This window comes from Salvelinus alpinus, chromosome 5 (assembly GCF_045679555.1).
Source record: "Salvelinus alpinus chromosome 5, SLU_Salpinus.1, whole genome shotgun sequence".
Taxonomy (NCBI): Eukaryota; Metazoa; Chordata; class Actinopteri; order Salmoniformes; family Salmonidae; genus Salvelinus; species Salvelinus alpinus.
Genome location: NC_092090.1, coordinates 49225063 through 49252662, shown reverse-complemented (window position 1 = coordinate 49252662; position 27600 = coordinate 49225063). Strand labels below are relative to the sequence as shown.

At 42.1% G+C, this 27600-nt stretch overlaps 1 protein-coding gene across 1 annotated transcript; it reads left to right on the top strand.

Moving 5' to 3' along the window:
- Positions 1-390: 390 nt before the first annotated feature.
- On the top strand, positions 391-24714 carry LOC139576290 (zinc transporter ZIP1-like). Its single transcript, XM_071402222.1, has 4 exons — positions 391-791; positions 6115-6245; positions 6546-6866; positions 23095-24714. Exons 1-4 carry the CDS (start codon positions 677-679, stop codon positions 23446-23448), a joined length of 921 nt encoding a protein of 306 aa, XP_071258323.1. The 5' UTR covers positions 391-676; the 3' UTR covers positions 23449-24714.
- The last annotated feature ends 2886 nt before the right edge of the window (positions 24715-27600 follow it).

Here is a 27600-nt window from a genome sequence, read left to right as displayed (position 1 = left end):
ATAGTCATGAATCTGCGATTCCATTGAGTAGTGTAACGTTTAGATCTAGGCCTAGCATGATATAAGCTATATTGTGGAACACACTAAGCAACCACATTCCTAGTAGGCCTTCAATTTCCCCGTTTGGTCACAAGAATCAGGTCAGGCGTTATATGCCTAGTAAGAATTCGTAACTTTCTGTGGACTCAGCAATGAGCTGCGCTGTCTGAGAAAATCGAGCTGCAGTCTTAAAATTAGCATAGTAGGCGTGGCTACCAGGAAGAGGACGCAAATATTACCTATCCTAACAGCAGGAATTTATGCTGGCACACGATGGCGGAAAAGTCATTTTTACAATGTTTTGAAATGCGGATTTTTATTTTTAAGATTCCCTCATTACCATACACAGGTGACGTCATCAGTTGTGCTGCTGACTACTAGCGCAAAGTCCTCCAACACATTGCAGGACAATGTAAACACATAACGTTAGTTAGCAGGCGCATAAATAGCTTATGAAATTGTCTGTGTAGCAGGGATGAGTTTTCGAATAGCATAGGTTTTTGTTTTTCAGTAACGCAAACATGTTCGTATGGCGTATTAATCTTACTGCCCGTTGGTTTAAATCGCTATTTTACTAGGCTTATCCCAAAATTGCTTGTTTTGATTCAGCCCGGTAGCGTTATAGTAACAAATCGAGATGGACTACTTGTTACAGATGAAAATAGGCGCCCTCGTGGGTTTGTTACTCCTGACCTTATTTTTCGGATTTATCCCTGCTCGGATGAAGTGGTTCAGAGAAACCAGTGGGACAGGTACGTTTCAGTAGGTAGCCTACAAGTTATATACTAGATGGCTAGTATCATGCTGTAACCCCATGCAATTCCACACTTGGGATGTGTTGAGCAAAAGATCCATATGGCTCGTTACTGAAGCTTCCGTTGTTTTGCGTCCTTTCCTCCATCCACCTAAACTATTCGGTTTCCCATCAACGAGGCATATCCGATATCTCGAAGAACAATACCTACGATTCGTGTTGAATGCGTCCTTCACTATCACATAAGTGTTTAAAACAGGTTTTGATCCAGGGTATACTATTTCCCGCCTGTGTGGGCTGCCATGGCATTGGAGTCCATTTCTAGGTCACATGAGAGTAAACTACCAAGTAATCTCCCACTTTTACAGACAGGAGTAGGGAAACCTGTATAACGTGTTTTAAACGCATATTCGATAGCGAAGAACTCATTCAACCAGACACATTTTAAGTATTGTTCCTAGATATATTGGATATGCCTCTGTTGATGGCAACGTTATTTTGGTGAAACCGAATAGTTTAGGTTTGGTTGTTCCTTGATGTCAGGCTACAGAGCTTCATCAAAATCAAATCAAATGTATTTATATAGTCTTTCTTACATCAGCTGATATCTCAAAGTGCTGTACAGAAACCCAGCCTAAAACCCCAAACAGCAAGCAATGCAGGTGTAGAAGCATGGTGGCTAGGAAAAACTCCCTAGAAAGGCCAAAACCTAGGAAGAAACCTAGAGAGGAACCAGGCTATGAGGGATGGCCAGTCCTCTTCTGGCTGTGCCGGGTGGTGATTATAACAGAACATGGCCAAGAAGCTCAACTGTTCATAAATTACCAGCATAGTCAAATAATAATAATCACAGTAGCACCTCAGGAGTAAATGTCAGTTGGCTTTTCATAGCCGATTATTAAGAGTATCTCTACCGCTCCTGCGGTCTCTAGAGAGTTGAAAACAGCAGGTCTGGGACAGGTAGCACGTCCGGTGAACAGGTCAGGGTTCCATAGCCGCAGGCAGAACAGTTGAAACTGGAGCAGCAGCACGGCCAGGTGGACTGGGGACAGCAAGGAGTCATCATGCCAGGTAGTCCTGAGGCATGGTCCTAGGGCTCAGGTCCTCCGAGAGAGAAAGAAAGAATTAGAGAGAGCATACTTAAATTCACACAGGACATCAGATAAGATAGGAGAAGCACTCCAGATATAACAAACTGACCCTTGCCCCCCGACACAAACTACTGCAGCATAAATACTGGAGGCTGAGACAGGAGGGGTCAGGAGACACTGTGGCCCCATCCGATGATACCCCCGGACAGAGCCAAACAGGAAGGATATAACCCCACCCACTTTGCCAAAGCACAGCCCCCACACCATTAGAGGGATAACTTCAACCACCAACTTACCATCCTGAGACAAGGCAGAGTATAGCCCACAAAGATCTCCGCCACGGCACAACCCAAGGGGGGGCGCCAACCCAGACAGGAAGATCACGTCAGTGACTCAACCCACTCAAGTGACGCACCCCTCCTAGGGACGGCATGAAAGAGCACCAGTAAGCCAGTGACTCCGCCCCTATAATAGGGTTAGAGGCAGAGAATCCCAGTGGAGCGAGAGGAACCGGCCAGGCAGAGACAGCAAGGGCGGTTCGTTGCTCTAGAGCCTTTTCGTTCACCTTCACTCTCCTGGGCCAGACTACACTCAATCATATGGCCCACTGAAGAGACGAGTCTTCAGTAAAGACTTAAAAGTTGAGACCGAGTCTGCGTCTCTCACATGGGTAGGCAGACCATTCCATAAAAATTGAGATCTATAGGAGAAAGCCCTGCCTCCAGCTGTTTGCTTAGAAATTCTAGGGACAATTAGGAGGCCTGCATCTTGTGACCGTAGCGTATGTGTAGGTATGTACGGCAGGACCAAATCGGAAAGATAGGTAGGAGCAAGCCCATGTAATGCTTTGTAGGTTAGCAGTAAAACCTTGAAATCAGCCCTTGCCTTAACAGGAAGCCAGTGTAGGGAGGCTAGCACTGGAGTAATATGATCACATTTTTTGGGTCTAGTCTAGTATTTAGCACTAACTGAAGTTTATTTAGTGCTTTATCTGGGTAGCCGGAAAGTAGAGCATTGCAGTAGTCTAACCTAGAAGTAACAAAAGCATGGATTAATATTTCTGCATAATGTTTGGACAGAAAGTTTCTGATTTTTGCAATGTTACGTAGATGGAAAAAAGCTGTCCTTGAAACAGTCCTGATATGTTCGTCAAAAGAGAGATCAGGGTCCAGAGTAACGCCGAGGTCTTTCACTGTTTTATTTGAGACGACTTTACAACCATCAAGATTAATTGTCAGATTCAGCAGAAGATCTCTTTGTTTCTTGGGAAACCTAGAACAAGCATTTCTGTTTCGTCCGAGTTTAAAAGTAGAACGTTTTCAGCCATCCACTTCCTTATGTCTGAAACACAGGCTTCTAGCGAGGGCAATTTTGGGGCTTCACCATGTTTCATTGAAATGTACAGCTGTGTGTCGTCCGCATAGCAGTGAAAGTTAACATTATGTTTTCGAATGACATCCCCAAGAGGTAAAATATATAGTGAAAACAATAGTGGTCCTAAAACGGAACCTTGAAATGTACAGTTGATTTGTCAGAGAACATACCATTCACAGAGACAAACTGATATCTTTTTTATTTTTTTATCCCCTTTTCTCCCCAATTTTCGTGTTATCCAATCGCTAGTAATTACTATCTTGTCTCATCGCTACAACTCCCGTACGGGCTCGGGAGAGACGAAGGTCGAAAGCCATGCGTCCTCCGAAGCACAACCCAACCAAGCCGCACTGCTTCTTAACACAGCGCGCCTCCAACCCGGAAGCCAGCCGCACCAATGTGTCGGAGGAAACACCGTGCACCTGGCCCCCTTGGTTAGCGCGCACTGCGCCCGGCCCGCCACAGGAGTTGCTGGAGCGCGATGAGACAAGGATATCCCTACCGGCCAAACCCTCCCTAACCCGGACGACGCTAGGCCAATTGTGCGTCGCCGGCTGCGACAGAGCCTGGGCGCGAAACCAGGATCTCTGGTGGCGCAGCTAGCACTGCGAAGCAGTGCCCTAGACCACTGCGCCACCCGGGAGGCCCTACAAACTGATATCTTTCCGACAGATAAGATCTAAACCAGGCCAGAACTTGTCCGTGTAGACCAATTTGGGTTTCCAATCTCTCCAAAAGAATGTGGTGATCGATGGTATCAAAAACAGCACAAAAGTCTCGGAGCACGAGGACAAATGCAGAGCCTTGGTCTGACGCCATTAAAAGGTCATTTACCACCTTCACAAGTGCAGTCTCAGTGCTATGATGGGGTCTAAAACCAGACTGAAGCATTTCGTATACATTGTTTGTCTTCAGGAAGGCAGTGAGTTACTGCGCAACAGCTTTTTCTAACATTTTTGAGAGGAATGGAAGATTCGATATAGGCCGATAGTTTTTTATATTTTCTGGGTCAAGGTTTGGCTTTTTCAAGAGAGGCTTTATTACTGCCACTTTTAGTGAGTTTGGTACACATCCGGTGGATAGAGAGCCATTTATTATGTTCAACATAGGAGGGCCAAGCACAGGAAGCAGCTCTTTCAGTAGTTTAGTTGGAGTAGGGTCCAGTATGCAGCTTGAAGGTTTAGAGGCCATGATTATTTTCATCATTGTGTCAAGAGATATAGTACTAAAACACTTAAGTGTCTCCCTTGATCCTAGGTCCTGGCAGAGTTGTGCAGACTCAGGACAACTGAGCTTTGGAGGAATATGCAGATTTAAAGAGGAGTCCATAATTTGCTTTCTAATGATCATGATCTTTTCCTCAAAGAAGTTCATGAATTTATTACTGCTGAAGTGAAAGCCATCCTCACTTGGGGAATGCTGCTTTTTAGTTAGCTTTGCGACAGTATCAAAAATATATTTCGGATTGTTCTTATTTTCCTCAATTAAGTTGGAAAAATAGGATGATCGAGCAGCAGTGAGGGCTCTTCGATACTGCACGGTACTGTCTTTCCAAGCTAGTCGGAAGACTTCCAGTTTGGTGTGGCGCCATTTCCGTTCCAATTTTCTGGAAGCTTGCTTCAGAGCTCGGATATTTTCTGTATACCAGGGAGCTAGTTTCTTATGACAAATGTTTTTAGTTTTTAGGGGTGCAACTGCATCTAGGGTATTGCGCAAGGTTAAATTGAGTTCCTCAGTTAGGTGGTTAACTGATTTTTGTCCTCTGACGTCCTTGGGTAGGCAGAGGGAGTCTGGAAGGGTATCAAGGAATCTTTGTGTTGTCTGAGAATTTATAGCACGACTTTTGATGCTCCTTGGTTGGGGTCTGAGCAGATTATTTGTTGCGATTGCAATCGTAATAAAATGGTGGTCCGATAGTCCAGGATTATGAGGAAAAACATTAAGATCTACAACATTTATTCCATGGGACAAAACTAGGTCCAGAGCATGACTCTGGCAGTGAGTAGGTCCAGAGACATGTTGGACAAAACCCACTGAGTCAATGATGGTTTCGAAAGCCTTTTGGAGAGGGTCTGTGGACTTTTCCATGTGAATATTAAAATCACCAAAAATTTGAATATTATCTGCTATGACTACAAGGTCCGATAGGAATTCAGGGAACTCAGTGAGGAACGCTGTATATGGCCCAGGAGGCCTGTAAACAGTAGCTATAAAAAGTGATTGAGTAGGCTGTTTTAGGTGTTTTTAAAGTCACCATTGGCCTCATGTTGAAATCCCTGAGCGGTTTCCTTCCTCTCCGGCAACTGAGTTAGGAAGGACACCTGTATCTTTGTAGTGACTGGGTGTATTGATACACCACCCAAAGTGTAATTAATAACTTCACCATGCTAAAAGGGATATTCAATATCTGATTTTTATTTAATTTTTATTATAACTTTTTTTACCCATCTACAAATAGGTGCCCTTTGCGAGGCATTGAATAACCTCCCTGGTCTTTTGTATTTGAAATTCACTGCTCGACTGTGTCGGTTCAGAAATGAGGCAGTCATTCAAAAATCATGTTTAACACTATTATTGCACACTGTGAGTCCGTGCAACTTATTATGACTTGTTAAGCACATTTTTACTCCTGAACTTATTTTGGCTTGCCATAACAAAGGGGTTGAATACTTATTGACTCAAGACATTTCAGCTTTTTGTTTTTTATGAATTTGTAAAAATTAAACATAATTCCACTTTGACATTATGGGATATTGTCAGTGACACAAAAAATCTCAATTTGATCTATATTAAATTCAGGCTGCAACAACAAAATGTGGAAAAAGTCATTAAACAGTAGCATTTTTTATCATGCAGAAACCCATCGGGTGGTCCTGAGTTTCATCAGCTGTTTTGCCGGAGGCGTCTTCCTGGCTGCCTGTCTGTTGGACATCATCCCAGACTACCTGTCGGACATCAATGCTGAGCTGGACGCACGGAGGGTGGACGTAAGTGCCACACTCCCATCCCCTTTGTAAAATGACAAAAAGCTATATGATTATCCATGGCACAAACACATGTATTAAGGGATAGTTACAACAGTTATACTTTAGTTCTATTGTATCTGTAAAACATGGGGAAATATGCTAGTTAGTGCGGAAGTTATTAATCCACAGGCTCATTACCTGGTGATGCGTTAAGGACTACTTACGTTGTTTTATTTATATATATATATATATATCCCTAATCCTTGGCGTTTATTTAAACAGAACTCATACTTTCATTGTTTTCACCTCTATCTCAAACAGACCAGCTTCCCCCTCCCAGAGTTCATCATGGCTGCAGGCTTCTTCACTGTGCTCATCGTGGAGAGGATCGTTCTGAACTGCAGACAAGATGCCATGCAAGGGTCAGACCAGGAGAGAGCACCTCTGATGCAGGCCAACGGGCACAGCCATGGGCACGGGCAGGGGAAAGCCTCGTCCACCGACCTGGAGGGTAGTGCCCACCATGTCCACATGGACCTCCAGGCTCACTCCTCCTTTCGCTCGTTTATGCTCTTTTTCTCGCTCTCCCTGCATTCTGTGTTCGAGGGCCTGGCCATCGGGCTGCAGACCACAGACTCAAAGGTAGGTGCTGGAGAGCGAGCTGTACTTAAAAAGCACAATAGGTCCATTTGTTTTAGCTTGCCCGGGGAACATATTAAACCTTTATCTTGGTCCTAAAAGTGAAATCTCAGCCCACCTGTGGCACTGGGTCAGCTAAAACAAATGCACCCATACATTTCAAATGCATGCCAATACTTTCCAAGTATATCTTCAAATACATTCCAATAATATTCAACTACTTCTTTCTTCAAATGAAAATACAATTTGTATTATTTATACTGAAAATAAATATAAACGCAACATGCAACAATTTAAATGATTTTCCTGATTTTCCTGATTTACAGTTCGTACAAGGACATCAGTCAATTGAAATAAATTCATTAGGCCCTAATCTATGGATTTCACATGACTGGGAATAAAGATATGCATCTGTTGGTCACAGATGCCTTAAAAAATAAGTAGCGGCATGGATCAGGAAACCAGTCAGTATCTGGTGTGACCACCATTTTCCTCATGCAGCGCGACATCTCCTTCGCATAGAGTTTATCAGGCTGTTGATTGTGGCCTGTGGAATATTGTCCCTCTTCAATGGCTATGTGAAGTTGCTGGATATTGGCAAGAACTGGAACACGCTGTCGTACCAATGCATCCAAAAAATGCTCAATGGGTGACATGTCTTGTGAGTGTGCAGGCCGTGGAAGAAGTGGGACATTTTCGGCTTCCAGGAATTGTGTACAGAACCTTGCAACATGGGGCAGTGCATTATCATGCTAAAACATGAGGGGATTGCAGCATATGACTGGCACGACAATGGGTCTAAGGATCTCGTCACGGTATGCATCTCTGCATTCAAATTGCCATTGATAAAATGCAATTGTGTTTGTTGTCCGTAGCTTATGGCTGTCCTTACCATAACCCCACCGCCATCCTGGGGAAGTCTGTTCACAACGTTGACATCAGCAAACCGCTCGCCCACACAACGTCATACAAGTGGTCTGTGGTTGTGAGGCTGGTTGGACGCACTGCTGAATTCTGCTCTGGTGGACATTTTAGTGGCCTTTTCTTGTCCCCAGCACAAGGTGCACCTGTGTAATGATCATGCTGTTTAATCAGCTTCTTGATATGCCACACCTCAGGTTGATATATTATCTTGGCAAATGAGAAATGCTCACTAACAGGGATGTAAACAACATTTGAGAGAAATACACTTTTTGTGCATATGGAACATTTCTGGCATCTTTTATTTCACCTCATGAAACATAGGACCAACACTTTACATGTTGCGTTTTTATATTTTTGTTCAGCGTATATCTAGCGGTTAGTCTCTGTTGTGCGGCGCACATGAGGTGATCAAATCAAATCACATGTATTTATATAGCCCTTCTTACATCAGCTGATATCTCAAAGTGCTGTACAGAAACCCAGCCTAAAACCCCAAACAGCAAGCAATGCAGGTGAATGCATTGAATGCACTTGAATGCAATTCACTGCTAAATGTTTGCCATCAAACCTTTTAGAATGGCTTTCTGCCAGACGTCAAAGAGCTCTGGATGAGTTATGCCCTGTGCTTCCTACTAGTGTTTTTCCTCCTCTGTTGTTAACCCCTTTTCTCCATGTACACATGCTGCTATTCCTTCAGAAAAGCCTGCATCAGAACTTTATTCATTTGCACAATTTTTCTTGTTCACTTGTAAATGTCCACACTCACTGAAAATGACATTCGGTAGCTACTAGTTATGCCTGTATAACTTTGAGCTGGATTTTCCTGTCTTTGTAATTAGTTATGTTAGTTTGTGATTTAGCTATTAGTTTGTGGAAATTCTGTTAGCATTCTGGTAGTAGAGACCCAATGGGCTTTACTTGCATTTAACGCCCCTTTTGGGCTATGCCGGTAATACCGTAAATCAAGGACGTTATGAAAATCTGGATACCACCTAAATTTAGTAGCTAATATCAGGCCAGGGTGACCGCTAAAGCACATTTATTGCTTTTGTAGTTCAATTAAAACGGAATGATTCTGAACACTCCCAAGTCCCAACTTCGGCAGACAAGTTTCACATTCTTGCTGACGTTTCTAGGCACAAGCATAAACTAGTTCGTTGGGGAGGGCTCATTACGACGACTGACTGAACTGATCCATTTGTCACAACTCAACCATGGCTGCGCGACATACGTCATCAATTTTGCGCACCAGGCGTGTCCTTATAGCCACAGATTATCTATTATATTGACCAGATACTCAAGTGGCTGCTATAACAATGAAAATACATGTCTTCAAAGATGGAAGGCAGTTGGAGGAGGCAAGATCAGGTGGGACCATTCTAGCCAATGACACTGGAATTGAACGTTTTTCTCAAAGATGCCAGGATGTCACGTGTCCTACATAAAGTACCAGTTAAAAGTTTGGACACACCTACTCATTCAAGGGCGTTTCTTTAGTTGTACTTTTTTCTACATGGTAGAATAATAGTGAGGACATCATATGAAATAACACATGGAATCATGTGGAAACCATAAAAGTGTTAAACATCCAAATATATTTTAGATTCTTCAAAGTAGCCACCCTTTGCCTTGATGACAGCTTTGCTTACTCTTGGAATTATCTCAACCAGCTTCACCTGGAATGCTTTTCCAGCAGTGTTATTTCATAGTTTTCATGTCTTCACTATTATTCTACAGTGCAGAAAATAGTACAAATAAAGAAACCCTTAAATAAGTAGTTGTCCAAACTTTTGACTGGTACTTTATATCAGTGCACTCGTAACAAACTAAGAATTACAAAACTTGTATTTGATCAAATAAGCCTCACGTAGCAAACAAGCCATAACAATTTTTGTTGACCAAAAACTCCTTGCTTGGTGGTTGAAAAAAATGCCACCTGCTGGAGAAACTGATTTTGGGCCTTGCAATTTGCCTCTTCCTCTCTGGTATAGCCTATCCTGAAGTTGGGTGGTGTAAACTGGATGCAATCCGGATATTGATGGTCCATGAATCGATTTATGCAAAGGAGGTAGATTATGTTGAAAACAATGGATAGAGATCTTGGATGCAGTCAATTTTCTTTTATATACTATATATACAAAAGTATGGAGACACCCCTTCAATTAGTTGATTCTGCTATTTCAGCCACACATTTTGCTGACAGGTGTATAAAATTTAGCACACAGCCATGAAATCTACATAGACAAACATTGGCATACTTGGTATTCACATCTCAAAAAATATAAATGAATTTACCACAATCAATTTCAATAGAGTGTTATCAAATGTATTTATATAGCCTTTCTTACATCAGCTGATATCTCAAAGTGCTGTACAGAAACCCAGCCTAAACCCCAAACAGCAACCAATGCAGGTGTAGAAGCACGGTGGCTAGGAAAAACTCCCTAGAAAGGCCAAAACCTAGGAAGAAACCTAGAGAGGAACCAGGCTATGAGGGGTGGCCAGTCCTCTTCTGGCTGTGCCGGGTGGAGATTATAACAGAACATGGCCAAGATGTTAAAATGTTTATAAATGACCAGCATGGTCAAATAATAATAATCACAGTAGTTGTCGAGGGTGCAACAAGTCAGCACCTCAGGAGTAAATGTCAGTTGGCTTTTCATAGCCGATCATTGAGAGTATCTCTACCACTTCTGCTGTCTCTAGAGATTGAAAACAGCAGGTCTGGGACAGGTAGCACGTCCGGTGAACAGGTCAGGGTTCCATAGCCGCAGGCAGAACAGTTGAAACTGGAGCAGCAGCACGGCCAGGTGGACTGGGGACAGCAAGGAGTCATCATGCCAGGTAGTCCTGAGGCATGGTCCTAGGGCTCAGGTCCTCCGAGAGAGAGAGAAAGAAAGAAAGAAAGAAAGAATTAGAGAGAGCATACTTAAATTCACACAGGACACCGGATAAGACAGGAGAAGTACTCCAGATATAACAGACTGACCCTAGCCCCCCGACACATAAACTACTGCAGCATAAATACTGGAGGCTGAGACAGGAGGGGTCAGGAGACACTGTGGCCCCATCCGATGATACCCCGGACAGGGCCAAACAGGCAGAATATAACTCCACCCACTTTGCCAAAGCACAGCCCCCACACCACTAGAGGGATATCTTCAAACACCAACTTACCATCCTGAGACAAGGCCGAGTATAGCCCACAAAGATCGCCGCCATGGCACAACCCAGACAGGAAGATCACGTCAGTGACTCAACCCACTTAAGTGACGCACCCCTCCTAGGGACGGCATTGAAGAGCACCAGTAAGCCAGTGACTCAGCCCCTGAAATAGGGTTAGAGGCAGAGAATCCCAGTGGAGAGAGGGGATCAAAGGGGATGTTATCAATGGACTCTTTGGTCCTATCACAGTTTACTTACTTACTAATGGCACTGCCTAATCCAGACAACTCGTTTTTTAAATCATATGAGCAAAAAATATTTTATTTGGAATGCTAAGCCAGACAAAATTAAATGTGCCTATTTATATAATGAATATGAGTTTGGGGGGCTAAAATTCAATATTAAAGCTTTAAATCTCTCACTAAAAGCGTCATTCATACATAAGTTATACTTAAAACCAAAATGGTTCTCCAGTAGATTATTAAGAAATGCTCATCCTTTGTTCAAAAATTGCCTTTTTGCCTTTATACAGATTGCAAGTTTTCATTTCCGACCTAATTGAAAATAAAATTTTGTTTAAAGTATCGCCTTTTCTTAAACAAGCCATACGACGCTGGTTACAATTTTCAGTTTTATCCTCCAGAAAAGATAGAACAAATGTTATGGTTAAACTCAAATATACTGATTAATAAAAAACATTCTTTATGGACATTTTTTTAAACGGTATTATATTTATTAATGACATTATGAATAGAAACGGAGGAGTTATGTCACATATGCAGCTATCGAAAATATATGGGAATATCTGCTCAATCCAAATTTACAACTAACTGATTGCAGCATTACCACAAAAATGGAGGAGGCAAGTAGAAAAGGGAGAAGGTAGGGAACTTGTTTGCCTGCCATATATTAAAGATACAAATTGACTGAAAGGCATAAAAAAAAAAAAAACTGTTTCATTTGAGTACAAAAATGTTGACAGCTGTGCCATACAGGTTGCAGAATAAATGGGAAGAGATTTTCGATGTACCAATTCCATGGCACATGGTTTATGAACTGGTACAAAAAAACTATATTTGATTCAACACTTCGAGTTTTTCAATTTAAATTATTATACACAATTCTTGCCACCAACAGAATGCTATATGTATGGGGCATACAACAATCTCAGCTCTGTAGATTTTGTTTCGAAGAGACAGAATCAATAGATCATTTATTCTGGCATTGCCCCTATGTAGCTTGTTTCTGGTCACAGGTTCAGGAATGGTTAAAAAATCACAACATACACTTAAAATGAACCTTACAAATAGCAGTGTTGGGTGATTTGGAAAGCCATAGTCAGTCAATAAATAATAGAATAATACTCGTAGGAAAGGTTTTCATCTTTAGCTCACAATCTGTAGATACTATATGATGACAAGGGTTCACAAATTATGTAAAACATCACAGCACAATTGAAAATATATGGCACAAGGAAACCAAACGAGTTTGGTCTATGGTGATAGGTGGGATGGGCTGAGAGTGGTTGGGGTTTAGGATTAAAGAGTTTATGTTTGGTAATGTATTATTGTTATGTGACTGCTTTATTTAAAAGTACCATGTATGCAAAATGCATATGTAGCAGAAAAGCTGTAAAAAAATATATTTGGCCTTCGAAGAGGGGGATGGTGGAGGGGTTAATAAAAAAAATAAACATTGGCAGTAGAATGGCCTTACTGAAGAGCTCAGTGACTTTCAATGTGGCACCGTCATAGGACGCCACCTTTCCAACAAGTCAGTTCCTCAAATTTCTGCCCTACTAGAGCTGCCCCGGTCAACTGTAAGTACTGTTATTGTGAAGTTGAAACGTCTATAGGAGCAACACCGGCTCAGCTGCGAAGTGGTAGGCCACACAAGTTCACAGAACGGGAGTGCTGAAGCGCATAGCACATAAAAATCATCTGTCCTCGGGTTGCAACACTCACTACCGAGTTCCAAACTGCTTCTGGAAGCAACGTTAGCACAAGAACTGTTCGTTGGGAGCTTCATAAAATTGGTTTCTATGGTCGAACAACCGCACACAAGCCCAAGATCACCATGCACAATGCCAAGCGTCGGCTGGAGTGGTGTAAAGCTCGCCCCCGTTGGACTCTGGAGCAGTGGAAACGCGTTCTCTGGAGTGATGAATCACGCTTCACCATCTGGCAGTCTGACAGACGACTCTGAGTTTGGCGGATGCCAGGAGAACACTACCTGCCCCAATGCATAGTACCAACTGTAACGTTTGGTGGAGGAGGAATAATGGTCTGGGGCTGTTTTTCATGGTTAGGGCATAGCCTCTTAGTTCCAGTGAAGGGAAATCTTAACACTACAGCATACGATGACACTCTAGATGATTATGTGCTTTGAACTTTGTGGCGAAAGTTTGGGAGAGGCCCTTTCTTGTTTTAGCATGACAATGCCCCCATGCACAAAGCGAGGTCCATACTGAAATGGTTTGTCGATCGGTCTGGAATAACTTTTCTGGCCTGCGCAGAGCCCTGAGCTCAACCCCATCGACCACCTTTGGGAATAAATTGGAACGCAGACTGCGAACCAGGCTTAATTTCCCAACATCAGTGCCCAACCTCACTAATGCTCTTGTGGCTGAATGGAAGCATGTCCCCTGCAGCAAAGCCTTGCAAAAGGGGAACCAACTCCATATTAATGCCCATGATTTTGGAATGAGATCTTCAAGCAGGTGTCCACACACTACATGACAAAAAGTATATCTGTCTAGTTAACTGTTTAGCTATTCCAGCATGTATTTATGTTTTCGTCCCCAAAAATTCAATCGAAACAGGGCTGGCTTACCGAACAGGAACACAGGCCACTGTGGTGGAATATTCTATTCAAGATTGCTCAGTCGTAGCTGGTTCAACACTTTGGGTTCATCCTGTGGTCATCTGCCTCTGGTGTTGTCTCCCAGATGCCAGGATAATTAGGAATACTGAGGCCTTTGTTCTGTTCCTCCAGGCTCTCTATCTCGTTGACACCCACCACATCTGAACTATGGAATGCCAGCTGTAGGTTTTTTATCACCAAGCCATCACTTAATCAGTTGCCAGCCCAAGCTTCAAAATACTTCTCTCAGTTAACTCAGAAAAGGAGAGAGATTCCAAAGAACCTTTCTTTATTGAATAAAACAACCATTTGGTGCATAAATATAACAATCTTGTAATCCTGCTACCACACCACATGTCCCGGGGCCCCCGACGTAGCTAGCAAGCTACCAGCTAGCTATAGCCAGCTAGCTGCTAATCAAAGGTAGATAACTGGTTTATTTGCCCAACATCTACCAAACTATTTCCTAATGTTTCTCAAAATTACTGTAGCTGGCTAATAAATGTTATCATGCTTTGTGATTTGAAGGTCTCGGGGAAATCAACAATGAAGAAAGATCAGGATGGCTTCCAGAGTATGAGATGTTTTATTGACAAAGACAAGCAGAGACATAACAGGCGTCGAAGCAGAAAGACATGACAGAGCGCCCAGGAGAGAACTCTCTAGTACACACGTCAAGTACATTTTCTCAGAGCCTTATTTCCTTGTTCAACTCTGTTTATACCTGGTTTTGTGTCATAATGTGCCTTGTAGTAATTGGTTACAGTAATCAAATTCAACATATCACAACTGCTTGAGTGTAGAGTTTTAATAAACTTGGCTAAGCTTCCAGGTGACAAACTTAATAATTAATATCAGTATTGTGGACATGCGACTACAGATGCAAGTAGCTTGTTAGCGGCTGGAGTGTACAACCAGGTCTTCTCTCTCGACTTTGGAGGGAAACCCTCCTTAACTTAGACTCAGATTCTTTAAAATATTTTATACGTTTGAGAAACCACCTGCAGGATGACCCCATATTCTATGAGAAAGTATTTCGTTTTTTATAGGCCCGTTGGACATCACTGCCCATTTGAGCTTGCAAACTAAACCCACATAGACATGTTTAGATATGTTGACAATGACAAATCATTATGTTTTATTGCTGTATGTCTATTGCAAATCACTATGACCCCGCCTCTGTCTAAACCTTTATTACATTCAATGGCAGCGGGAGCACCTAATTCTCAGCTGGAGCACTTATGACCTCCTTGGCCCGACAGCCAACAGTGATGCACCCGGTTTTAAGCTGTTTTAGTGCACCCATGTCGCCCTGTCACCTACAGTAGAACATGATGAACACCACGGGGGAAACAAATCAAATTGGCCAGTCAGTCATGCTTTTTTGTTCTACCAGATCTGCGATCAGAAAGTTCTAGCTAGTGTATCCCTCTGTCCTTGTAGATGTCTGGTTTATCAGGTCCCAGGCTCCCATGACTGGTATAATAATAATTAATTTGCAAGTTAATTACAATGAGCTTTTTGCTTTAGCACCATCTGTACCTGATAGAGCCGATCTAGTCTCACGTAAGTCGTCTGGTGCGAGAGACTCATTGGGAGTGAGAATAGAGCCAGAGAGGAAGAGATGAAACTAGAGGTTTCACTTGACAAAATCTGTCCAAAATAAGACCAATGCATTTCTATGGGCTTATTTTGGACCTTAGCTTGTCGCCTGTCTTCCCGCCCTTGGGACAACGACTCCCATTGTTAGGGCGGAGACATGAGCATCTCGTCATTGTATACAGATCTCTGCTGGAGCATACCCAGAAGTTCTGATTGAGTGCACATTTGAGGACGGTCCATTTACTTTGTGCTGTTAATATCATAAATTTACTTTTAATCTGTCTGTCTGCATATTTCAAGACATGGCATATGGGGGTGTAGTGAGATTGCCAATGGGCTGGACAATTCTCTTCTAATCAACCATCTTGGCAAAAATATATGTTATACTGAAAACGTGGAAATCAATCAATCCGACATTAACACAATGGAAGAATATAAATGATTTATTTAAATAGCATTAGTGATTGAGGAAAAACACATTGGAACAATTTTAAGGCCAAGTGGGAAAACAATAATGCAGGCAATAGGGATGGGGGTGTAAACTTGCAGGTCTGGGCAGATGAGATTTTGTAACGGTTTTCTTCCGTTGGTGAAGGAGAGGACCAAAATGCAGCGCGGCTAGTGTTCAACATGTTTAATAAACAAAAAGACGATAACGTGAACACTATACAAAATAACAAATGTGAAAACCGAGACAGTCCTATCTGGTGCAGAACACAAAGACAGAAGACAACCACCCACAAACCCCAACACAAAACAAGCCACCTAAATATGATTCCCAATCAGAGACAACACAAAACACCTGCCTCTGATTGAGAACCATATTAGGCCATAGAACCATATTAACATAGAAACAGACAAACTAGACACACAACATAGAATGCCCACCCAGCTCACGTCCTGACCAACACTAAAACAAGTAAAACACACAAGAACTATGGTCAGAACGTGACAGATGTAGTCATTGTGTGTGTGTAAGTTGTTGTTCGTATAAGTTTCTATCTGGAGTAAACCCAAATGGGCCTCTGGAAAACAGCCCTAATGTTTGAAACAAATATCATTATCTTTTCATCCAGAGTCACATTTATTTATTTTCCAAGCTATAGCTAAGAATATTTTACATGCAGTAGGTTTTTAAAGGACCAAAGAGTTTGGTCTGCTTCATGTTTTCATTTTTGCCAATAATATAAAATAAATATTGCTGTCTTCACAGCCCTACTCATAATGGGCCCAATTCCGACTTAGGAAATTACGCAAGCTTTTCCAACGCATTTCTCAGTAGTTGCTATTCAGACTTACCTTGTGCAGGTGCATACAGGATTTGCAGGTGTGATTCCTTTGCGCGTGCTGAACAAATGTAGTTCAACCACTGAAAACCCTCCTACTTGCTGGCCAACAGATTTTCTCATGGAGTTTTCATTCAATAGGGATTTCAGCACATTAATCTTAAACCATCCCTTTAATTACGATGTACCTTTTTTAGTAAGTATTTTGTCCACAGACTCATTCGAAAATATTTAGAGAGAATGGGTTCAGAATATTATGGATCATGAAAGAAAGCTATCTAATATGCATATTTGTGTCCGTTTTAGCACCAATTGGTCAATAAAATAAATAAAAAATACTCTGATCTTGTAGATTATTTAGGGTTAGGAAAGTATTTATAATTCATAAACTGGTAAAGAGAGCCCTTATGCACGAAAGAACTGGTTTGATTCATTCAAAAAATTGCCACATTCAGTTCTTCAACCCACGGTAATATTGGAAGATTAGTGTACATATAATTATACAACACGGTCTCACATTCAATTCGCGCATATATGTACAAAATGTATTTCAGCAGATTTCGTGCGTTTTTGTGCGTTTTCGTCTGGCTTAATTCGTGAGAAAAGACACGAATTGATGTGCTTCTTAATTTGTGCGAAAAGACACAAATTTAACCAGTAGGCTACACAAGCCTTTGCAACAACCATATAGACGCGATAATTTCTATTTCATTTTTGTTCTTCTTAATGGCTAATTCAACGTCATGAATATACAGAAATGTTGTCTTTGTTTAACCATGTTTTAAAATGTGTCGTTGTATGCCTATAGGCACTGTTTTAGACTTGCTGAACAGAATTTTTGAGAAAAGACGCACATTTACGTGCGACTTAATTCGTGGGAAATATTGTTTTATTAATGCCAATGCTGTTTTCTGTGCTTGATTTCACTTAATACTTTGGATACTGGTGCACTTGTAATCAGAACGCCTTTTTGTCATGTAGGCAACCATACACGATTTTCTTCATAACCCATTTCATATTTCGTGGAGCCTAAATTACACAATTTTCTTCATAATGCATGTATTACATATTAATGTAAAATAATGAATTATGTTGGCTTACACTTTCCATACCTTAAGGGAACATTTTAGCACTCGCCATATGGTTAGTGAGAAACGCCACATTGCAGATGTAAGGTCCCTTACTAGACGTCCTGCAACGTTTCTAAAATTCGCGGGCGGCGTCGGGCCGTGCGCGGGGGAGAGATCTTTCAGGAAGTCATCAACCGAAATCTCTCGGACGTTCAGTTTCCGTTTTGTAAAAATAACAAATTTTGTTCATTTTTCCGCAGTCTCGGAAATTCCCACCAGAGGGAAAATAAATAATATTGCAAATGCACAAGCACATTGCAAATGCATGTGGCCTTTTCTCCTAAACGGAAAATATTTCGAAGACGTAATGGACAGTTGGCCCCGAACAAGATGGCGTCGAGGCCTCAACGCTTTTTGAGTTATGGCCATTTTTCTGGGATTAAAGGTCAAAAACGCAAAGTAGGGTGCTAATTTGACCGCTTCACGTCAAAGTACATAGGCATACGGTGTCAGAAAAAAAAGAACTAGCCATTTATCTATCGTAATTTAGGAGAAATCGTACATTGACAAATTGGTAATGTTCACAAAAAGGAGTTAAAAAAAAAAAAGTTACAGATCCAGTTGCAGTGTGTTCAGACGAACATTTTTTAAGTGGGTCTCGAAGCTCTGCCAGAATTCTGTGATTTTATGAAATAACACACACTCATTTAAGCCTCTGTAAATAAGTCAGTTCTTAACATAAAGACTTAAAACTCAATATTATATAAGAGCCTACCCCAAGGAGGATATGTGTTCACTTTCAGCTTCCTATGTCAACCGGAAGTACCTTCAAATGGTGCCATAGGGTCAGTTTCGAAGGGTTAAAAAGGTCAGATCTGCCTCCCGGGTGGCGCAGTGGTCTAGGGCACTGCATCGCAGTGCTAGCTGCGCCACCAGAGTCTCTGGGTTCGCGCCCAGGCTCTGCCGCAGCCGGCCGCGACCGTGAGGTCCGTGGGGCGACGCACAAATGGCCTAGCGTCGTCCGGGTTAGGGAGGGTTTGGCCGGTAGGGATATCCTTGTCTCATCGCGCTCCAGTGACTCCTGTGGCGGGCCGGGGGCAGTGCGCGCTAGCCAAGGGGGCCAGGTGCACGGTGTTTCCTCCGACACATTGGTGCGGCTGGCTTCCGGGTTGGAGGCGCGCTGTGTTAAGAAGCAGTGCGGCTTGGTTGGGTTGTGCTTCGGAGGACGCGTGGCTTTCGACCTTCGTCTCTCCTGAGCCCATACGGGAGTTGTAGCGATGAGACAAGATAGTAATTACTAGCGATTGGATACCACAAAGAAATGGGGATAAAAGGATGGAGTGAAAAAGTACGGTGCTTAAAGACACACAAAGCCTGCAATGGCATTGCCATTATCTCCAGGCCGTGCCGAGTTCAACGAGATGCCCCGCTTGACCGTAGCTCGCTCGGTCTGAGTACAGGGACAAGAAGAAGGACCCAAATGACCCGTTGACCTCAATTTCATATTTTTTTGCTTTTGGGAGACAGAGAGAGAACCGTTAAGGTTAGAAGCACAATTTGACCTCAGGAACGTTCCTAAGGTCCTCCCGATCTATGCAAGCCTAACATTGACCGTGTGGCATTAACCCTTAACAGTTAAAAGAAGGTGTTTACATCAAACAGTTTACAATGACATGTCTCCCCATAGGAATACATTGCCTGCTCCCCTAAATTCAACCTGAAGCCTATGTGGGTTAATAATGCCTTATGAACCTGTCTTCGATGACAATCCATCAAGCCACTATGAGGTCTACCTGTGTTGATTCTAAGCTTCCTGGAGCAACCGGAAGTGATAAAATCACCCTAAAAGTGTTTTGCCATACCCAACCAGCAGTTTGTGATATATAGTGCATTCAACCCTGTGTAAATCAGTCAGTTCTCAACGTATAGACTTAAAACTCAGGATTCTGTAAAAGCATACCCCGATCAGGATATGTATTTACTTATAGCTTCCTGTGCCAACAGGAAGTGCCTTAAAATGGGGTCATAGGTGCTGTTTCGAAGGTTTAAAAAACTCAGATCTTTCCAAAACTTTAAATGTTTGAATCGGTCAACCCTCATGAACTGTAAATCAGTAATTTCTCTAAACAGATGTCAAAGAAAAGCTCTCTCACACACACACACACACACACACACACACACACACACACACACACACACACACACACACACACACACAGCAAGGATGGAGTGAAAAAGTATGGTGCTTAAAGACACACAGAGCCTTAAATGCTTTTAGGGGGGATCCAGACTTCCATACCCGCTCTGGGAGCGCTATACTACCGCCCCAAATCAATGGGTGCTGGCCTGAGTGATTTATGGAGGTTTTCAAAAAATATTCTGTTTTTTCTTCTGGAAAATATTTTATGTTTTTTCTTCTCGAGTCAATGGCCTGAGTGATTTATGGAGGTTTTCAAAAAATATTCTAAGTCCAAACTTTTCATGCACCTGGTATTTTTTGGGGGTTACCAGGCGTCATTTTTCAAAACGGTTGAAATTGCTTTTAGGGGGCATCCAGAGTGTCACATGACCGGATGAGGTAACTATTCTTGTTCTTCTTGTAACTTTCCGGTAGGCTAGAAGCTTTCCGGTGTTTTGCTGCTCGACACAGGTGAACGCAGGTATTGCACTTGATTTATCGTTATCGTAACCGTAGGTGCAGCCAAGTGGAAATACGAAAGCTTTCTAGCTATTTCGCACTGACGGTAATTTGAACACAAGAACGTTTCTAGTGAAAAGGTGCTTACACTCAGAGCCATGTATTTACACTCAGCCACCCTAGCCTTATTACGGGTTAACGTTTTGGTAATTTTGGTTGGCCAACAAAATGTAAGACTACAATGACTGCATACGTTTCCCCAAATGTTATACGGGAAAAAAAGGTTTTGTTATTGATGGACAATGGCAAGGCTGCCATTGTATTTTCAGTTACATTCTGGTCAATAAAAATGGTTTACACGTTTATTTTTTAAGAAATACATGGAACTACAACCGAATAAAACACCATTAACCATCATGCATTGCTTACATTCATTCTATCCTGAAAAGTCTGTTCAGAAAAATCGAAAACAGTACATATAGGCATAAAACCACAATGTTTTAATAGGGATTAAAAAAAGACAATATATATATATAACCTCTTATGGTTATATGGTTAAAAAAAGACAAAATATATATATATTCATAACGTAAAATAAATAAATACAGGCGATCGCGTCTATGGTTGTTACAACGGCTTGTGTGTCGCCTACTGGTTAAATTCGTGTCTTTTCGCACGAATTAAGTAGCACAGAAATTCGTGTATTTTCAAACGAATTGAACCACCCCAAAAATGCACAAAAACGCACGAAATCTGCTGAAATACATTTTGTACATATATGCGCGAATTGAATGTGAGGCTGGGCTGAATTATAATAGGGAGAATAATGTAAGCTATGCCCTCGTCTCTTGCCTACACTAACCATGAAACTGTGACTATACACAGCCAAGTCTTGCGCCATGCGTCGGGATCAAACTGTTGCGCTCTGCTCCATAACGATTTAATTAGCCTTCATGTCATTTTTCTTTTATATTATCAACTGTTACTAATGATCCTCAGCAACAACCACATGGCCGTGATGGCGTTTAGAGGAAGCAAATGTCGGTCATCAAAACTATGTAATTAAATGGAATGATAATGTAGGCTATACCAACTGAAGAGAACTAAAAGTAAATTGGCAGTTTTACAAAAATATGTGTGGTTGTTAGGCGCACTAATGGTCGATTTTGATCGTGGCTCATATTTTAAGATGATAGGAAACAGAGAAAGTCGGGATAGCCTAGAATTAATACATTCGAGAGTGCCCATCCTTGCAATTTTTAAAAGGCCGTACAATTTCAATTCTGCATAATGTAACAGCAGTTCCTAAACAATACAATGGGGAAAGTTGATATGCTTCAGTTAGCTGCCATATGACTGGTTTCACATTTGTCTCCAACGATTTAGAAGGTAAAATATATCTGAAACACGTGCCATATTTAGAATTCCCAAACAAGTTACTCATTTACTTAGCTCTCATCAAGTTGTAAATTACAGTGCAGGGAGACTGGTGTTATTTCTGTTGGGGGGGGAAATAAAGTTGATATTTCTAACCCGTGCTTTTCATGTGATGTGCTCGTGGACTTTATCTTCACAAACAGTTCTCCTTTTCACTGTATTGTCCTTTGTTGGTATTCAGGGCAGTCTCTTTCCATCACAAAAAGCATAGTGAAGGTTATTGCTGTGCTTAGAAGGAGAAAGCCCCAGGACAACTCTTTCCAATCACCCGTAGTGTCAGGAGGTTTAGAGTCTCTTGTTCATTTATGCAATGTAGAGAGGCAGAGGGAAGTGAGATACATGCATTATTTCCATGCGCTTTCTCTCACATCCTCAGTATAACATCGCTCACACAGCATGCACCATGTCAGCGGATTCTAATGACAAAAGGCTCTGGGATATTTGACCAAAAGTCAATACACTATAAAGACATGCAAGTTTCTGACACATTGATTGACGTGAGCACTCACTGTGGTAGAAAGAAGAGGAGTGGGAAAGACAGGAATGTAACTTTTTAACTGGTTAAGGGACATTACATTCAAATCAAAAGTTGTCACATGTTTTCAGATCTCAAACATAGTCTGATGTCATGTCCACATCCTATGTAATTGGTTGTGTAGATCCAGCTATAGCCTCAACCCCAAATAAATGGAAAAGAGCAGCACCGGAAATCTGGAAATGATATTTTTTCCATTTATTTGGGATTGTGGATTATAGAAGGGTAGTATTCATTTGTACACACCGTAGCAAAAATATTTTGCACTGTCGCAAAAACTAAATATAGCGAAAGCAAAAACAAGTGTTTCTTATTGGACAAATTCAGGTAGGTCCCTCCCTGTTTTTGCCCGTTTGTTTCGTAGTGAATACGACCCTGGATCTACAAAACAGATGGCTTGGGATGTGAACTTAATTTGATATTAGACTACTTTGAGGTCTGAAAACATCTGCCTACTTTGGAGTATAATGTCCTTTTTAAACCGCTTTCTCTGGTTGATCAAAGACATTATCTGGCTTGAAGTGACAGATCTATGTAGGCTAACCTGTTAATAGACTTTTCAAATAAGTAATTTATATATAATTTATATACCAGTCATTTCTATAGCTTGTGTTGATCGTATACAGCTTTCTTCATCTTACTGCGATGATGAAAGAGAAAGGATGTAGGAGAGGAATTTAACCTCTAATCTCGTTTTCTCCATCCTATCCAGGTATTAGAGATCTGCATCGCCATTGTGGTCCACAAAAGCATCATCGTGTTCAGCCTGTCGGTGAAGCTGGTGCAGAGCGCGGTCCCACCCATGTGGGTTGCGGCCTACGTGGGTGTCTTCGCCATGATGTCTCCACTGGGCATCGGAATGGGCATCGGGGTTATCGAGGCCCAGCTGGCAGCAGGCGCTCTGATCCAGGCCATCCTGGAGGGGCTGGCGGCCGGGACCTTTATTTACATCACCTTCATGGAGATCCTGCCTCACGAGCTGAACTCCCCGGAGAACCAGCTGCTCAAGGTGTTCTTCATCCTGTTGGGCTTCAGCGTCATGGCTGGCCTCACCTTCCTGGGCTGAGAGGATGTCACCCACTGGAGCAACTGACCTAGCAGGAATATGGGTGTGGCTCATATGAATCACGGGACTTGATGTTGTGTACTAGGGTCGCCATAAGGGGAGGTGTCTCAGGGAGACGGGAAACATAAAAACGGTCCCGTTTTACTGCAGGGTTGATGCAGGGGAGATTACAGTGCCCGTGTCTGGCTGTGCCCGTGTGCCACTTTTATTTGAGGGTCACAGCTGTTCGTTCTTACTCAGTGTTTTTGTTTTGAAGGGTGATAGTATTTTTTATCCTGCTTTTAGCATAGATTTTAATTTCACAGCCAAGGATGGTAAGACAGTTTTTTAATTGAAGAACTTTTAATGATTTCAAATAGATTATATTTAGTTAAGTAATACTTTTTAATTTGGTTGTTTTAGCACTGGGAAATAATAAGCACACAGAATGTGGCAAAATTAGTTGTTTATCCTGTGGCATACATACCAGTGGTTGTCTTTAAAAAAAAAAAAGTATCTATTCTTTCAACAATCGCTGTTTGTAACCTTTTGCACATAACTGAAGATCACTGAAAAAAAGAGCTGTTCATACTGACATCATGATTGCCTGGTCTCTTTGGCAAATGACAGGTGTGGCAAGGAGTGGAATGTTAGCTAAAAAGACTCGTATCCAGACTAACATGATATCTCTTAATAGTCAAATGAATCCGTCACATCAATATCTCATGTATACAGGTTAAAATGTCAATTGCATCATGTGTACACTTTTGGATGTGTGCCCACAGTTAAGTTGTGAGCCTCCACAGTTAAGTTGATGTATTAAATGTTTAATCGCTCTTTGTGGAACGAATTGTTTTCACCTTGGGAACTATACTATGCCTTACAAATAAAGATTGTTTTATTGTCACACAGCGGATAGGTGCAGTGAAATGTGTTTTACAGGGTCAGCCATAGTAGTACGGTGGGTTAAGTGCCTTGCTCAAGGGCACAACAACAGATTTTTCACCTTGTTGGCTAATATAAGCCAAATCATTGTGACCAACATGTTAAAGCGAGATTGTTATTTTAACATGTGCTGAAGTTGAACTTCTTAACCTGTGTTTTCCTGACTCGGTTCCTCGTGTTGATAGTTTCCCTACCCCAGCCATGAGTCATGTTTCTGTTGTGTAATCAAAGTTTCAAATTTATAACAGCACTATCTCAAGTGGCCCTCAGCTTCCTCTTACTCCTCCATTCTCCTCTCTGACACTGTTGCAGTAAGATAATGATTAAACAAGTTGGCTATGATTTGTTTAATGTGTGTCTGTTGTGTATGCTTTTGCAATATGCACTCTCATCACGATTACTAAGAGAAGCATGACGGGGTTTTATTTTTAGGAGGTGGGTAGGCTGCAAGGGTTGAGATTGTGATGTTCTGCCTGTGACTTATGTCCTGAAATAACTGTGGATGGTCTGACTGTAATTGGGCCCAATTCTAATATTTTGTCCAATTATAGGCAAAATATCTGAATTGGGCTGTCTGTAAACACAGCCTAAGTGTCCCCAAACCTATGTACGAGATGTAAACTCAGCAAAAAAAAAGAACCGTCCTCTCACTGTCAACTGCGTTTATTTTCAGCAAACTTAACGTGTGTAAATATTTGTATGAAAATACGATTCAACAACTGAGACATAAACTGAACAAGTTCCACAGACATGTGACTAACAGAAATGGAATAATGTGTCCCTGAATAAAGGGGGGGTCAAAATAAAAAATAACAGTCAGTATCTGGTGTGGCCACCAGATGCATTTTTGTATAGCGGTGCATCTCCTCATGGACTGCACCAGATTTGCCAGTTTTTGCTGTGAGATGTTACCCCACTCTTCCACCAAGGCACCTGCAAGTTCCCGGACATTTCTGGGGGGAATGGCCCTAGCCCTCACCCTCCGATCCAACAGGTCCCAGACGTGCTCAATGGGATTGAGATCCGGGCTCTTCGCTGGCCATGGCAGAACACTGACATTCCTGTCTTGCAGGAAATCACGCACAGAATGAGCAGTATGGCTGGTGGCATTGTCATGCTGGAGGGTCATGTCAGGATGAGCCTGCAGGAAGGGTACGACATGAGGGAGGAGGATGTCTTACCTGTAATGCACAGCGTTGAGATTGCCTGCAATGACAACAAGCTCAGTCCGATGATGCTGTGACACACCGCCCCAGACCATGACAGACCTTCTACCTCCAAATCGATCCCGCTCCAGAGTACAGGCCTCAGTGTAACGCTCATTCCTTCGACAATAAACGCAAATCCGACCATCACCCCTGGTGAGGCAAAACCACGACTCGTCAGTGAAGAGCACTTTTTGCCAGTCCTGTCTGGTCCAGCTACAGTGGGTTTGTGCCCATAGACGACGTTGTTGCCGGTGATGTCTGGTGAGGATCTGCCTTACAACAGGCCTACAAGCCCTCAGTCCAGCCTCTCTCAGCCTATTGTGGACAGTCTGAGCACTGATGGAGGGATTGTGCGTTACTTGTGTAACTCAGGCAGTTGTTGTTGCCATCCTGTACCTGTCCCGCATGTGTGATGTTCGGATGTACCGATCATGTGCAGGTGTTGTTACATGTGGTCTGCCACTGCGAGGATGATCAGCTGTCCGTCCTGTCTCCCTGTAGCACTGTCTTAGGCGTCTCACAGTACGGACATAGCAATTTATTGCCCTGGCCACATCTTCAGTCCTCATGCCTCCTTGCAGCATGCCTAAGGCATGTTCACGCAGATGAGCAGGGACCCTGGGCATTTTTCTTTTGGTGTTTTTCAGAGTCAGTAGAAAGGCCTCTTTAGTGTCCTAAGTTTTCATAACTGTGACCTTAATAGCCTACCGTCTGTAAGCTGTTAGTGTCTTAATGACCGTTCCACAGGTGTATGTTCATTAATTGTTTATGGTTCATTGAACAAGCATGGGAAACAGTGTTTAAACGATTTACAATGAAGATCTGTGAAGTTATTTGGATTTTTACGAATTATCTTTGAAAGACAGGGTCCTGATTTTTTATTTTATTTGCTGAGTTTAATTACGTAGGTAGGTATAGTGTAGCACAGGAGGTTGGTGGTACCTTAATTGGGGAGAACGGGCTTGTGGTAATGGCTGGAGTGGAATAGTATCAAACACATGGTTTTCATGTGTTTGATGCCATTCCATTTGCTCTATTCCAGCCAATAATGGCTGGAATGAGCCGTTCTCCCCTCAGCAGCCTCCTGTGCAGTGTAGCTACACATTGTTACATTACCTACAATTGAAGCAGTTTGTGGGATGAACAATTTCAAGGATTTGCAAACAAATGTAACATTTTGATAATAGTAATAAAATAATGGAGGGATGACTGAGTAATAAAACAATGCGAATAACTGCGTAATAAAATGGTAATCTTGGGTAATGAGGTTTAGCCACAGTTAAGTTGAGTTTGTTTACAGATCGCATGCATATACAATTTTAAATGTGTGATTAGACTACACAATCCACAACAGGTGTAAGTTAAGTACTATCTAACAGTGTAACTGTAGTTACATTAGACCTGCCTGTCTGTGCTTGCAACTACAATGTCTACTGATTGGATTTTTTCTCTGTAGTGTCATTTCTAGTGGAGCATTAGCCACAATTTCAATGAGTTGATTAAAAGTATTGGGTTTATTACTGTGCCATTTGTGCCACTAGGTGGGAGTATTGGTTACTGATATCATGTCCACACTGCATCTCCACCTGTTGGCTGTTGACTTGTACTGCAGAAGCAGAGGGCCTGGGCGTCACCATGCCAAGCCTACTCACCCCCAAACATTCCATGACCATAACATTGTCACTTGCTTTCTTCTTAACTGTCTTTGAACTTTTGGTGGCAAAATGGCATCCGTGACAGTTCCCTACTCCTTAAAACAAAGTTGCCAAATTATGTATGGCCTGAGTAGTTTTTCTTCGGATGAATGTAATTTTTATTTCATGTCTGAACTTGACCTCAACCCTTTCCCCCCTGTACATCTCACGTGTCATTGACAGGCCGTCCTCAATATTTTTGGAAGATGATTATGGGCCAGTTTACCTGAAAACATTGTATTCACTAAACCCTAAACCTCAACTGAATGATGTGGAAATTGACCAAGTTTGAGGTGACTAAACTGCTTTGAGGTACCCTGGATTGT